The sequence below is a fragment of the Coregonus clupeaformis genome, chromosome 18 (genome assembly GCF_020615455.1).
Source record: "Coregonus clupeaformis isolate EN_2021a chromosome 18, ASM2061545v1, whole genome shotgun sequence".
Classification (NCBI taxonomy): domain Eukaryota; kingdom Metazoa; phylum Chordata; class Actinopteri; order Salmoniformes; family Salmonidae; genus Coregonus; species Coregonus clupeaformis.
In genome coordinates, this window is record NC_059209.1 from 25192775 (window position 1) to 25207757 (window position 14983).

A 14983-nucleotide genomic window follows, 5' to 3' on the forward strand; every position below is an offset into this window, starting at 1 on the left:
TTACGTTGTCGTAATGTTCAATACTTCGGACGTCGATCACACTTTCGATAAGAGAGAGGATGTTTCCGAAGTTATCAATGGCACTCTGGGGCTTTTCTACAACGTCACCGCTGATCCTACAGTCATGTGGAACGATACGTGCGGGGAGCCACTACTTGATTTCGGCAGTGGAGAGAAGATAATTATCGGAGTGATGTTGGCTATCATCACAGCGGTCACCGTGATGGGAAACACATTGGTTGTCATAGCGGTTTGCGTGGTGAAGAAACTAAGACAACCATCAAACTATCTTCTTGTGTCGCTGGCCGTGGCAGATCTCTCCGTGGCAATAGTTGTCATGCCTTTTGTTATAGTGACAGACCTAACTGGGGGCAAGTGGCTTTTTGGGGAGGTGTTTTGCAACATCTTCATTGGTATGGATGTAATGTGCTGCACAGCCTCCATCATGACCCTGTGCGTGATCAGCGTTGACAGGTGAGTTAGTTAAACTCTAACAGTGGAATAAAATGTAGGGTGCGTATTGGTTAAGTGGGACACTTAAGCTTTATAATGGATATCTTTACACTTACGCTTTATAATGGATATCTTTAAATGTGTACAATAACAACCAACAATCAATGCCTGTGTGTTCGTGAGGAAGTATGTGATGATAACGAATGGGTTCAATGGGCATTAAGTCATCATTGTGGGCGTGGCATCCTGTGTAATGACACGTGTCTTTAGAGGCATAATGGTAAGTAAAATGACATGGGTTCTGAGGTAAATAATGTTAAGGATATAAAAAAATAAGTATTAAGGATATAAAAAACTAAGAAAGGATATTCAGTGTCTCATTACAGCATATTTTGTAATGGGATGTAATTGTAAATCAAAATGACTGTAAATGGTTTTCTTACTTCTCTCACCTTTTTAGAATATTGACATTTTGGCAGTGTCCCAGGATGCCAATTAACTACTATAAAAACTGGGAGACTCCTCTAGGCCATTTTAATAAGGGCGGCAGGTAGCTTAGTGGTTAAGAGCGTTGTGCCAGTAACCGAAAGGTCGCTGGTTCTAATCCCCGAGCCGACTAGGTGAAAAATCTGTCGATGTGCCCTTGAGCAAGGCACTTAACCCTAATTGCTCCTGTAAGTCGCTCTGGATAAGAGCGTCTGCTAAATGACCTATTATTATAATGCAGAAAAATATTTAGTGGGATTATGAAATACATGTTTTCTTAACAGAAATCCATTTTCTAAATCGGATCTAATGTTTGATTACATTTTCCTCAAATCTGCTAGCTTGCTAGCAAAATCTAGCATAGCTGCATTTTACTTAAGATATGAAAGATATTACCTCACCAACATAAAAAATCCTATCTAGCTATATTCATAACCATACAGGTATATGATGACAAAAAAAAGTGTATTTTGCTGTATTTGACTCTGGTGACAATAAAACAGTCATTTAAATTTTAAGGGGTGAGGTCTTTCTGGTTTCATTCTACAAAATGACCACTAGGGTATATTGTTGAGAATGTTGAGCTGATAGGCCTAGATGAAGTTCATTTTATTTTATTTATAGGCAATGCAATTACATATAGGCTACATCATATAATTATAATCAAGTATGATGATGATAATAGTGGCCTCCTGTAGCTCAGTTGGTAGAGCATGGTGCTTGCAACGCCAGGGTTATGGGTTCGATTCCCACGGGGAGCCAGTATGAAAAATGTATGCACTCACTAAAAACTGTAAGTCGCTCTGCATAAGAGTGTCTGCTAAATGACTAAAATGTAAATAATAATACGAATAATAGCCTAATAATAATCATAATAATAGTAACAATAACAATAATACATTATAATTCCACAAAAATATCTAAATAATGTTTTAATACATTTCATGTGAATGAATAATTGAAATTCCTCATATACTCTAATTTATCCTTCTTTACAATAAATAATGAAGTGTCCCACTTTGCCAATCAAGGTGTCCCAATTTGCTGTTATCTCGGGACAATATGTGTATGAAGAAGAGTCATCCATCCTGTTTTTAATATTTATTTATTTCTTCTTTTGTATAGTGTAGTAGAGTTTTTAGGCTATTTAGAATGGTATCATGTTGGGGGTTAAGACAATGGGATGATTCTCTAAGGTGTTCCAGAAAGCACATTTTCAGAAAGTGTCCCACTTTACCAATACTCGCCCTATAACAAGGAAGGAAGTATCTAATGTATAGGCTGTTAGGTGACATTAGTCTAGGGTTGGGCCGATATGTGATTAAATCGAATATTGTGATATTTGACATTGAAGATGTATCATGAAGTACAAGACGATATATCGATAAGACTAATAAGTGCAAGACTATACTCTATTTGAACATTACAAATAAAAACAGTGCCGTTTTTTTTTCAAGTTAGACTGTATCAATATGTTGAACATTAAGTCTAAATTAATAAACTAAGCCAAAACAAATTCGTCACATGAAGATTATTTAATGAGAATAGCTAGGTTTCCATCCATTTGCCGACAGATTTTCATGCGCATTTTTCCCACCAGAGATGTTTCCATCAAATTGACTTGTGGATAAAATGCTGTGTGTTTTATTTTATTTATTTCACCTTTATTTAACCAGGTAAGCCAGTTGAGAACAAGTTCTCATTTACAACTGCGAACTGGCCAAGATAAAGCAAAGCAGTGCGATAAAAACAACAACACAGAGTTACATATGGGGTAAACAAAACATAAAGTCAAAAATACAACAGAAAATATATATACAGTGTGTGCAAATGTAGCAAGTTATGGAGGTAAGGCAATAAATAGGTTATAGTGCAAAATAATTACAATTAGTATTAACACTGGAATGATAGATGTGCAAATAGAGATACTGGGGTGCAAATGAGCAAAAATAAATAACAATATGGGGATGAGGTAGTTGGGTGGGCTAATTTCAGATGGGCTGTGTACAGGTGCAGTGATCGGTAAGGTGCTCTGACAACTAATGCTTAAAGTTAGTGAGGGGGATAAGTGTCTCCAGCTTCAGAGATTTTTGCAATTCGTTCCAGTCATTGGCAGCAGAGAACTGGAAGGAATGGCGGCCAAAGGAGGTGTTGGCTTTGGGGATGACCAGTGAGATATACCTGCTGGAGCGCATACTACGGGTGGGTGTTGCTATGGTGACCAATGAGCTAAGATAAGGCGGGGATTTGCCTAGCAGTGATTTATAGATGGCCTGGAGCCAGTGTGTTTGGCGACGAATATGTAGTGAGGACCAGCCAACAAGAGCGTACAGGTCACAGTGGTGTGTAGTGTATGGGGCTTTGGAGACAAAACGGATGGCACTGTGATAGACTACATCCAATTTGCTGAGTAGAGTGTTGGAGGCTATTTTGTAAATGACATCGCCGAAGTCAAGGATCAGTAGGATAGTCAGTTTTACGAGGGCATGTTTGGCAGCATGAGTGAAGGAGGCTTTGTTGCGAAATAGGAAGCCAATTCTAGATTTAACTTTGGATTGGAGATTCTTAATGTGAGTCTGAAAGGAGAGTTTACAGTCTAACCAGACACCTAGGTATTTGTAGTTGTCCACATACTCTAGGTCAGACCCGTCGAGAGTAGTGATTCTAGTCGGGTGGGCCGGTGCCAGCAGCGTTCGATTGAAGAGCATGCATTTAGTTTTACTAGTGTTTAAGAGCAGTTGGAGGCTACTGAAGGAGTGTTGTATGGCATTGAAGCTCGTTTGGAGGTTTGTTAACACAGTGTCCAATGAAGGGCCAGATGTATACAAAATGGTGTCGTCTGCGTAGAGGTGGATCTGAGAGTCACCAGCAGCAAGAGCGACATCATTGATATACACAGAGAAAAGAGTCGGCCCAAGAATTGAACCCTGTGGCACCCCATAGAGACTGCCATAGGTCCAGACAACAGGCCCTCCGATTTGACACATTGAACTCTATCTGAGAAGTAGTTGGTGAACCAGGCGAGGCAGTCATTTGAGAAACCAAGGCTATTTAGTCTGCCAATAAGAATGCAGTGGTTGACAGAGTCGAAAGCCTTGGCCAGGTCGATGAAGACGGCTGCACAGTACTGTCTATTATCGATCGCGGTTATAATATCATTTAGGACCTTGAGCGTGGCTGAAGTGCACCCATGACCAGCTCGGAAACCGGATTGCATAGCGGAGAAGTTCCATGATTAGAAAAACTAATCATGGAAAAACTATAATAATTAAGAAACCCATTATAATTGTTTTTTACCGTAGTGAAACTATTATCTTTGACTCCTGAACAAACTAAAATTAAATAAAACCCATAAGAAATTATGTTCAGTTTTAGTTGTTTTTTCTTCAAAACGTTGGGCAAAAATCAAATGGGTTTTTCAAGCATTTCTTTCCTATGGGGTTTTCAGGCATCTGAATCTGGCAGGTAAATGCTGCCAGGAGATGGCGATGTTTCAAATAGGCCTAGCTTGTGCATCACTAATCTCTCGACAGACTAATTGCCTCCCACAATGTACCAATGTTCCTGCATACACGTCTGTAGAAGTTCCTGCGTCAGTTGGGACAGACAGAAGGAGTCGGAAATGGGACGTATGTCACCGGTGACGTCACCGCCGTGTCTTCTTATTTTCCTAGTGTAAACATACCCGCCGTACACAAAGTAGTAGCTAGCTAGGAAGATGGAGAACGCAGAGGTTATTTATAATGAATGCCTTTCGTAAGTGGCTAGTTTGCATCATCTACCTTCACTAAAACCACTGCAAAGGTTTTGCCTGCAAACTTTGGTTTCGAATGGCGACATCCTGGGAGAGTTGTCTGTCTGAAGCTGACCCTCCCCTGAATTTTTTTTCCCCTTTCGAAATGTCCAAGAAAATCCAACATCTTCCCCAGACCTAGTGCTGCTGTTGCCTAGGTCTGGGATTTCCAAGACTAGTGCATCACTATCATTAACTAACAAATGTGCTATGACATCTTATAAATCATAACCAAAACCAAATTACTTATCTCAACCAAATTTAGAATTCTTATTGATTCACTTGGTCCTTATCAATCAAAGTTAAAACCCTCAACTTTATCACCCATTACAACTGTCAGAATGTACTCTTCTGTACTCTTCTATAAACATACAGTTCTCATCCTGAGAATAAATACAGATCATTATCTCAACGCATTCTTAATACTATTAATTTAGCAGTGTATATACCTCCTACCCAAATTAGCAAAACATTTCAATTTTTTTTTATTATCGACACATATAACCAACCCCTTCCTTCCCCGGCACTTAAATCTTCTGGCGTCTCTTCATTATGTTCTTCAGACAGCTTCATAGTTCAAAATGAATTGCCCATGACAATGTCCCAACTTCAATGTCTCATCAGAGTCACCAGCATCTCTACACCCCATTGTGTCTTGTCCATTTGCCAACCAGTATACCAACAACCTGAGAAATGTTGTATTCGAACAGATCTTTCTCCATTCTCACTCAATGGTGGACTCCTGTCCCACTCCCTCGATATAAAAACATGAAAGAAAATCCGTTGATAGCTTCAATTGGCTGTTGTAGGCCGGTTGCAGGTAGAAGTGGTGCTGTATAGGAACGTCTTCAACGCCTCTATTCATCTTCAGCCGGTTCAGAGGTTGTTTCTTTTTAAGGTTCACACCATTCTAGGCCAAATTATCCCTGCTATGCATCAAGACACCATCTGTATTTACCTCAATTGAAGACAGAACATTTACATTTACATTTTAGTCATTTAGCAGACACTCTTATCCAGAGCGACTTACAGTTAGTGAGTGCATACATTTTTTCATACAGATGAAGGTCGTGGCTCGTGCTGAGCCGTAGTTTCAAGCTGATGTACCTCCCGGAGGGGATCTTGGACGAGAAGGCTTATTTTGATGCAAATCAATGTGTAATTATGCATGTACTCATTTACATGTCCCAGGCTTTCCTATTCAATCCTGATGGCTGATGGAAGAAAATAGTACTATGGGATTCTTAATTGGCAATCTGTGTCAATTGGCCTTCGGCCTTAGTAGGCTGCACAGAGGTTAACAGAAATCTACTTTAAGAAAAGGCAACTTCTGATTGCAATAACCTCAGTGCTTGGTGTTTAATGATAATGGATGGAATAAGCAGAATAAGGATCCTTTGGATGGCCTCTGTTTAATGTGTCTTGTAGCTCATTGTTAGGCCAGGCACAAGTCACTACACCACCTTAGGCTCAGCGAGATATCTAGTGAATTTACTGCCAGTAACCAAAGTCAAGTTATAGGTGGAACCTAAATAGCAAGTGGAAATAAAGGGCTGGATTCATTAAACAGAGTTGAGCAGCGCCAATGACTGCCATGATTGAATGTAATTATGGATCTCCAGTGCCTTGGTAGCCAGACCTACAGTGACACAACACACCACATTAAGAAAGTCCTGGTTTCCCACAGCCTCACTGCTTAAGGGGTTCAGCCACTGCAATAAAGGTTAAACCCCCATCCATTCTCCCATGCAGCTAAGTGGACTATAAGAGAGTTAATATAACAAAAAGAGGGAGTGGGATGGAAAGGAGATGGCTCACTCAGGCTCAGCACACAGATTACAGACAAAGCATGTCCACAGAATACTGATCGATCGGATGAGAGGAGGAAGTGTCTTTGAATTGGCACCCAGAGATCCCACATCGTTGCTGTGATCTTTGTTGCTGAGCAGGGCTGTCTGTGTTATAAACCAAATCTTTCCTGCAGAGATGGAAGGTGGTGCAGAGATACAGTACAGTATTTGGAGGGCATCAACTACCACAGGGGAAGATTATGGAGCGATTTTGCCAACAGAAATTGTATTTGAATACCATAATTTTGAATTTGTATTAGGACATTGAATCTGAATTTCATATTTTGGAATTTGTAATGCACAAATTGAATCATTGAATTCATAAATTGACCTTGTATTTCATGATCTGAAACTGAATTGAATGAATATTGCATTCAGCTTTAAAACCACTAACCTTGTGTTGTTGTCCTGGCCCACCAGAGGTAGGTTCCCTGGCGCTCACTGTAGGAACGGATTGCCTTTTCAGGAACTTAACAGTTTAAGTGAGTTCATTCCTAATCCAATAAATCCATATAAGCATTGATTATATGACAAATTATGTTTTACCAATTATTCTTAATACCAATTCCTAATATACTTCCCAATTTCTGTTAGGGAAACCCTCCACATATATAGAAATGAATAGTGTGACAGTCAGGTGATTCTTGAAATTCTGGAAGATCTTGAAGTTCTTGGAGGTCTGTCCCTCCACCGAGGGAATCAGCCATCACACGTAGCTCATCAGTAGCATTCCCTTGCCATCGTCTCCCATCACCTGATCCTTGTCAGCTCCAGCATCCTCAGCTCCCTCATCTCTAGATCGTCGGTTTCCTCGTAGTACTCTGTTGCATTGGTTTATATGATACCAGGTTGATCTCCCCTCTATCCATACATCCGTTGGTGTAGACTGGGTGATGATGTATGGTCCTTTTAGATCTGACCCTTCTTCTGTCCCTATGGTCTAGGATCATGCAGAGTCCTTCTCCATTTATCAACATCGCTCTGTGGAGTGTGTCCTTCTGGCAGCATACCAATAGGGAAGTTGAGAGTCCCTGCTGCAAAGACACACAGACAGAAACACAAAAGAAAACAATGCTCTGCAGTGGCGGTGCCATCTTTCTCCTCTGGGTTTGAACACTCTTACAGTGGGACACATAAATGCAGGTATCTCTCTCTGCTACTTTCCCCTCCATCAAGGTAGCCAGCAACACCTAGTACTGACCTCCTCACCTGGATTTTGTCCATCTCTGACTTCTTTAATCCTTTACCGTCAGTCTCCCATGTGCATACAATGCCCAGATTCTCCTGTTAGTTTTGGCAGAGAAGCCTTCACCCTTGGGGAGAAAGTCTTAGCAACATTGTTAGGTGAGACACCATATGCTACTATACCCTGTCTTCTTATCATTCAGGAGAAGCCTTGAGAAGTGCCCATTCTTGCATCTTGCTATAGGTCACCAGTTTCATAGATAGGCCTCCTCTACATACAGCCTTATACCACAAATACACTTTCACCTAAAACATTTAGTCTAACCCATAACACATTAATTACTACTGCTCATATTCTTCATATAATTTGCATATTTACCAAAAAACCTCATTCGAGCAGTACTTCCCCCCTTTGGACACATGACTCACATCGTGATTCATGCATTCAAAAACAAAACAATGACATTGTTTGTTAAGCCAAAATAATAAATGACATTAAAATGACAACATTTGATAATACCTTAACTTAATTGTATCCCATAATGTAATTCAAGTAATATCAACATTGACTAGCGCCAGGTGTTCCTCATTCCGGACTAGCTCTCTCACTCTTACCTTATTATGGTCCGAATCATATATATGACTATTGCCAAATTATAAACTTCTTCATAAATTACCCTCAACTCTGTATAATAAATTACCTTAAATTACTAATCCATTGCCTCTTGGCTTTCCAGTGTGGGTGATCAATTCACACTAGAAAGTCAGGTCCGAGGTCATTCAAACCCTTCAAAGAAGTGTTTCATTCTATAGTAGACTAATCATTAACAACAGTCAAAACATTTAATACATTTTGTATGCCAAGTGTACAGTAAGTCCTCATTACATTTCTTCTCAAAATAAATCACGTGTTTACCCAAAACTCACTCAGAGAACAATAGCTTCAGAAAATTCTGTGACTTAACATCTTTGACCCGTTAAACCCCCCTAAAATCTAAATAACAATATATATAACAATTATTTTAGGTGGGTTGTGTGTGGTTATTTGAGAAACCCTATTGGAAAACAAAAAACAAAAATGGCCAGGCCTTATTTAATTCGGTAGCTCCCTCTTATGACCTAATTATAAGACTGCCAAATTTTACTAACTGCTCCACCTATCCCCCAGACTTTTGAAACAGCCCACTGAGAGATAAGGAAATCCCCCTTTTCCTGGAAGAGAAAGTATACATTTCGTTAACATTCAATTATAATCAGCAATCAAAAAATATTAATTTCACACAAAACATGATGCAGATATACCCTGTCCTACCTCACATCAATAATCGTTTGTTTCAATCTAATTCCTCATAACTACTTCAGAAGAAGATTACATAAAATCTCCCAATTAACCTACTTTCTTTTTAACACAGAAAACCCTCTACAATCTCTGTTATCCTCTACCGCTGTCTTTCTATCTATCGGTACTTTAGCAGATGACAAATTATTTTTAAGTTATAGTCAAAACAAACAAAACTATTCACAGGGATACAACTTAAATCACTATGTTATCCTATCCGCCATGGGTTGGTAAGACAACCTCTTTCGTATAATCTTATCAATTCAACCAGTGATTCAGGTCAACAGCATCAATGTAACAGTTTTTCTTCCTTCCCTACATGGGCTTGAACCAGGGACCCTCTGCACACATCAACAACAGTCACCCTCGAAGCACCATTACTCGTCATTCAACATGCAGAGCAAGTAAAAAAACTCCTTCAAGGTCGCAAGTTACGTCACCTATCGAAACGCTACTAGTTAACACCACTAACTAGCTAGCCATATCCCACAGGTAACACTCACCACACTTTTGACATCCTTCTCCTTTACCGCAGCAACCATTGATCCGGATACACCAAACGTAACCCATAATGACACTTACAGCTCTATCACGTTCAGCTAACCCCAGTTGCTAACACCCAGAGATCAACACATAGAAACTCTCCATACAACAAATAAAAACCATTCTCAAACAGCGTTCTGCCTTGACCTCTATCGTAGGTTTAAAAACTAACTTGACAACTTTAACAATCAATTGCTGCAGTATCTACATGTTTGATTCAGTTTATCTGTTACGATATTGTATCAGTAATATTTCTGTAGTGACCTCAGCTACAAGTTCCTATTTTCCTCAATTAATGTTATCTTTCATACTCTGCTCCCTTCCAACACTGCTTCATAATCCCTGGTGTTTTTTAAATACTCGATTTATTCTCTTTGTCCCCTTGCTTCACTTCCCATTAAGATAAGACACTCGCTTCCCTGTGCGTCGTCCCTATACAATACTATTATTATCCCCTTTATCAACGAAGATAATACCAATCCGCCATTATTAAATTCAGCAGATCTAGGTAACTGTCCTTTCTAAGTAGGCTACAAGTAACAAACCAAACACTTGCTGTAGTTGACAAGCATATATTGAATTTATATCCATATTATCAATATCCAATTAATTGATAGACATTACGCCACCATTCTCAATCGTTTATCTAGCTAACCATTATGCAACCCCAAAAGAATTACTACCTCGAAATCGTCTCGCTATTCCTGTTAAATAAGTGAGTCTTTCAATTTGAACCCAGCATGCTGATAGATCTTCCATTCTACATCACCAAAAATAAATACTTTGTAGTATCTGTCTAAGCAACACATACCAACAGTAGAATTACACTCATAAACCCAGATTTGTTTACTCTATGCCATTTCCCCAATGCTATTGAAATGACACAGAAATCCCACAAATAGCACAATTATACTGGTTTATCTTCTCACCATCCGATACAAAACGAGATTCCTTCACTACATCACCTTACCTCTGCAATGATAATTAGTTTAATAGAAACCCCAAATTGGCTTTGTACTATGTTATAAGTTACGTCTATAAATTCCAGTCCTTATGGGCAGTTAATTTCTTAACCCTTATCTCTATCAAATGATCCATCACCGGAACAAACTCAGAAAACCTTTATTTATTATTTCCCACCCCTCTACCTTTGGGTGAGCAAGTTAATACATACATATTACTCTAATTGCCTCTCTAGTAATCGATTACCCACATAAACTTCATCCTATTTTCACATCTTCACATACTCCATATAGAAGTATGGCCACGTGTAGCTCAGTTGGTAGAGCATGGCGCTTGCAATGCCAGGGTTGTGGGTTCGATTCCCACGGGGGGCCAGTATGAAAAACAAAACATGAATGCACTCACTAACTGTAAGTTGCTCTGGATAAGAGCATCTGCTAAATGACTAAAATGTAAAATGTAGAACTTTAGAAACACCTAGGTACTCACATCAAACAATCCCTTCGTGTTTTGTTTAACAATCCTTACTCAACACAAATCAACTTCTTCAAACATACTCCCAGCAGAACCAAAAAAAATAAAAAATAAAATAAAAATAAAATATATATAAAAAAACAGACTGTAGTTTCAAGGACACTGACCTTCCTGTCATTGGACACTCACCGGTTCTCTAACCTTCAGGAAACCCCGTCAAAGTCAAGCCTCTCCTTAAAACATATACTTTTTCATTACACTCTAAAATAACCTCACATTCTCCATACCACTCCTTGATATTATATGATGGGCATTGATGTACGGAACCACAATATAATGTTATATCAAAGCTTATTATCCAAACTTATATAAACCTATCATACACATTCATATAAGTTATTATGCACCCTTTCAGATTACAATTACTTTCTGCTCTTTGTTCATAAAATAGCCTATGTTGTTCCATATACAGTGGGGGAAAAAAGTATTTAGTCAGCCACCAATTGTGCAAATTCTCCCACTTAAAAAGATGAGAGAGGCCTGTAATTTTCATCATAGGTACACGTCAACGATGACAGACAAATTGAGAAAAAAAATCCAGAAAATCACATTGTAGGATTTTTTATGAATTTATTTGCAAATTATGGTGGAAAATAAGTATTTGGTCACCTACAAACAAGCAACATTTCTGGCTCTCACAGACCTGTAACTTCTTCTTTAAGAGGCTCCTCTGTCCTCCACTCGTTACCTGTATTAATGGAACCTGATTGAACTTGTTATCAGTATAAAAGACACCTGTCCACAACCTCAAACAGTCACACTCCAAACTCCACTATGGCCAAGACCAAAGAGCTGTCAAAGGACACCAGAAACAAAATTGTAGACCTGCACTAGGCTGGGAAGACTGAATCTGCAATAGGTAAGCAGCTTGGTTTGAAGAAATCAACTGTGGGAGCAATTATTAGGAAATGGAAGACATACAAGACCACTGATAATCTCCCTCGATCTGGGGCTCCACGCAAGATCTCACCCCGTGGGGTCAAAATGATCACAAGAACGGTGAGCAAAAATCCCAGAACCACACGGGGGACGTAGTGAATGACCTGCAGAGAGCTGGGACCAAAGTAACAAAGCCTACCATCAGTAACACACTACGCCGCCAGGGACTCAAATCCTGCAGTGCCAGACGTGTCCCCCCTGCTTAAGCCAGTACATGTCCAGGCCCGTCTGAAGTTTGCTAGAGTGCATTTGGATGATCCAGAAGAGGATTGGGAGAATGTCATATGGTCAGATGAAACCAAAATATAACTTTTTGGTAAAAACTCAACTCGTCGTGTTTGGAGGACAAAGAATGCTGAGTTGCATCCAAAGAACACCATACCTACTGTGAAGCATGGGGGGTGGAAACATCATGCTTTGGGGCTGTTTTTCTGCAAAGGGACCAGGACGACTGATCCGTGTAAAGGAAAGAATGAATGGTGCCATGTATCGTGAGATTTTGAGTGAAAACCTCCTTCCATCAGCAAGGGCATTGAAGATGAAACGTGGCTGGGTCTTTCAGCATGACAATGATCCCAAACACACCGCCCGGGCAACGAAGGAGTGGCTTCGTAAGAAGCATTTCAAGGTCCTGGAGTGGCCTAGCCAGTCTCCAGATCTCAACCCCATAGAAAATCTTTGGAGGGGAGTTGAAAGTCCGTGTTGCCCAGCGACAGCCCCAAAACATCACTGCTCTAGAGGAGATCTGCATGGAGGAATGGGCCAAAATACCAGCAACAGTGTGTGAAAACCTTGTGAAGACTTACAGAAAACGTTTGACCTGTGTCATTGCCAACAAAGGGTATATAACAAAGTATTGAGAAACTTTTGTTATTGACCAAATACTTATTTTCCACCATAATTTGCAAATAAATTCATTAAAAATCCTACAATGTGATTTTCTGGATTTTTTTTTTTCATTTTGTCTGTCATAGTTGACGTGTACCTATGATGAAAAATACAGGCCTCTCTCATCTTTTTAAGTGGGAGAACTTGCACAATTGGTGGCTGACTAAATACTTTTTTTCCCCACTGTACCTTGATGCCATCTGGTGAACAAAAAATGGTTGCATCGAGTTTACTTAAAAGGTCTCTTCCCATCAACGCCATAGTATTTGTAGCACTTACTATAAATGAATGTTGAAAATGTAATATCCTCCAAATCAATTTGTAATTGGGGAGATATAGGATCAATTTGCGGAATTCCACTAATTCCGATAGACTGGACTTTCTGTTTACTTAAAGGACACCTTCAAACTTAACTGTGGTATTTGTAATGGGCTATCCGAAATATGCAATTGTGGTGCATCGATCATGTATTTAGCCTATCGGTGTTGTATGTCATTATTACATTTACATTATATTTAAGTCATTTAGCAGATGCTCTTATCCAGAGCGACTTACACATTTAAATATAGATGGTATCAATACAGGAATAGAGCAGATATGGATGAAAAGTTAGAGAGGGGTCACATTTCTTACTAAGCTGCTTGGGTTACAATACAGCAAAAAACTTTGATGCAACACTTAAATAGAGCATTGAAACTGTACAATGAGTGGTCATTTCAGTATTAATACACATAGAGAGAGGACACGATGCTTACAGCTGCACACAGGGTATCTATGCACTTCCATATAGCACGTAAGTGTCCCTGTAAATAAACTACTGTGCCCAGTAAGAAAAGATACATACCAATGGGCTACTCCCAGTGACACACAGTGTCACACACATTATGGCATTGTATTTATTTTCTTAAATAAAACTTCATGATACTGTACATTTCATAAATATATTTTACAATCAAGAAATGGATACAATTTGTATCAACAAACAAAGGTCATTTCTATACATTTTAGGCTTTGTCGTTTGCGGCACTTCAAAATGGGAGGGGAGGGGGCTCTCTGCTCTCATCAAAAGTATGAAACATGCACATGATATGTCAAAATAAACGAAATACTAATGTGCATTGGATATGTCCCAATACCTTGATTTCAGAAAATTGTATTTTACTCACTGAGAAAAGAAACAATTCCATGACAGTCTTTAGAAATGATATTATAACCAACACATTTCACATCATTATGAAGCCTTTCAAACGTGAGGGAAAGTTCTGAGGGGAAAGGTAGGCACGCAAACTGTAAGCCAAATGCCAGAAACAACCCTGACGGCAGCCTCGCATTCTGAGTGTTTCACAGGAAGAAACATTTAGGCAGTGTGTCACACCTTCTCATGAAGAGACAACAGGCCCAACATGGCCTGCTTTTAGTTAATGAAAAAACAAAGTCAACAAAGCCCCAAAATTATTTTGGGCAAATAACATTCAGAAATGTTTTTTGTTTTCTTTACATGTGTTCATTTAGATGGGTTCTCTCAGCATTAATAAGGAAACAGATGCTTTTCTTTAAAGTATTTTGCTAAGGAGACTTCACCAGTTCCTTTGTAATTACAAATATTAGTCACGTTAGACACACTGGAAGTGCCATCCTGTGCCATTAAGTCACATGCCAGGTCCCAATGATATATACACGCTCAAAATGGTTCCCCCATAATAGATTACCCGGCTTCTCCTCTCTAGGTTTATTCTGGGAATTAGGTTGCGGTTGGGCAGGAGTCCAATTTCCCTCTCTCGATCTCCCTAGATTATTATTGTTCCCCTGCTTCAACGAAAAATTCCATAATTTTATTTGCTAATCTATTGTTTAAATTGACATTTTGGTTTTGTTTGATTATTCTAAATATCATTTTATATTCATTTCCCATACACTCTCTAGTATATCTATTTTTTTCAATGTTTATTCGTCCTGTATGACCTCTAAACCTTCTTTCTGCCGTTTCGAAGGCCCTACCAGACCTTTCTA

At 39.2% G+C, this 14983-nt stretch overlaps 1 protein-coding gene across 1 annotated transcript in view; it reads left to right on the forward strand.

Moving 5' to 3' along the window:
• LOC121556351 (5-hydroxytryptamine receptor 7-like) overlaps positions 1-14983 on the forward strand; it is an 81743-nt gene continuing 66760 nt past the window's right edge. Inside the window, exon 1 of the mRNA XM_041870555.2 lies at positions 1-474. Within this exon, the coding sequence (XP_041726489.2) occupies positions 14-474 (461 nt within the window). The 5' untranslated portion in view covers positions 1-13. The remainder of the gene's footprint in view (positions 475-14983) is intronic.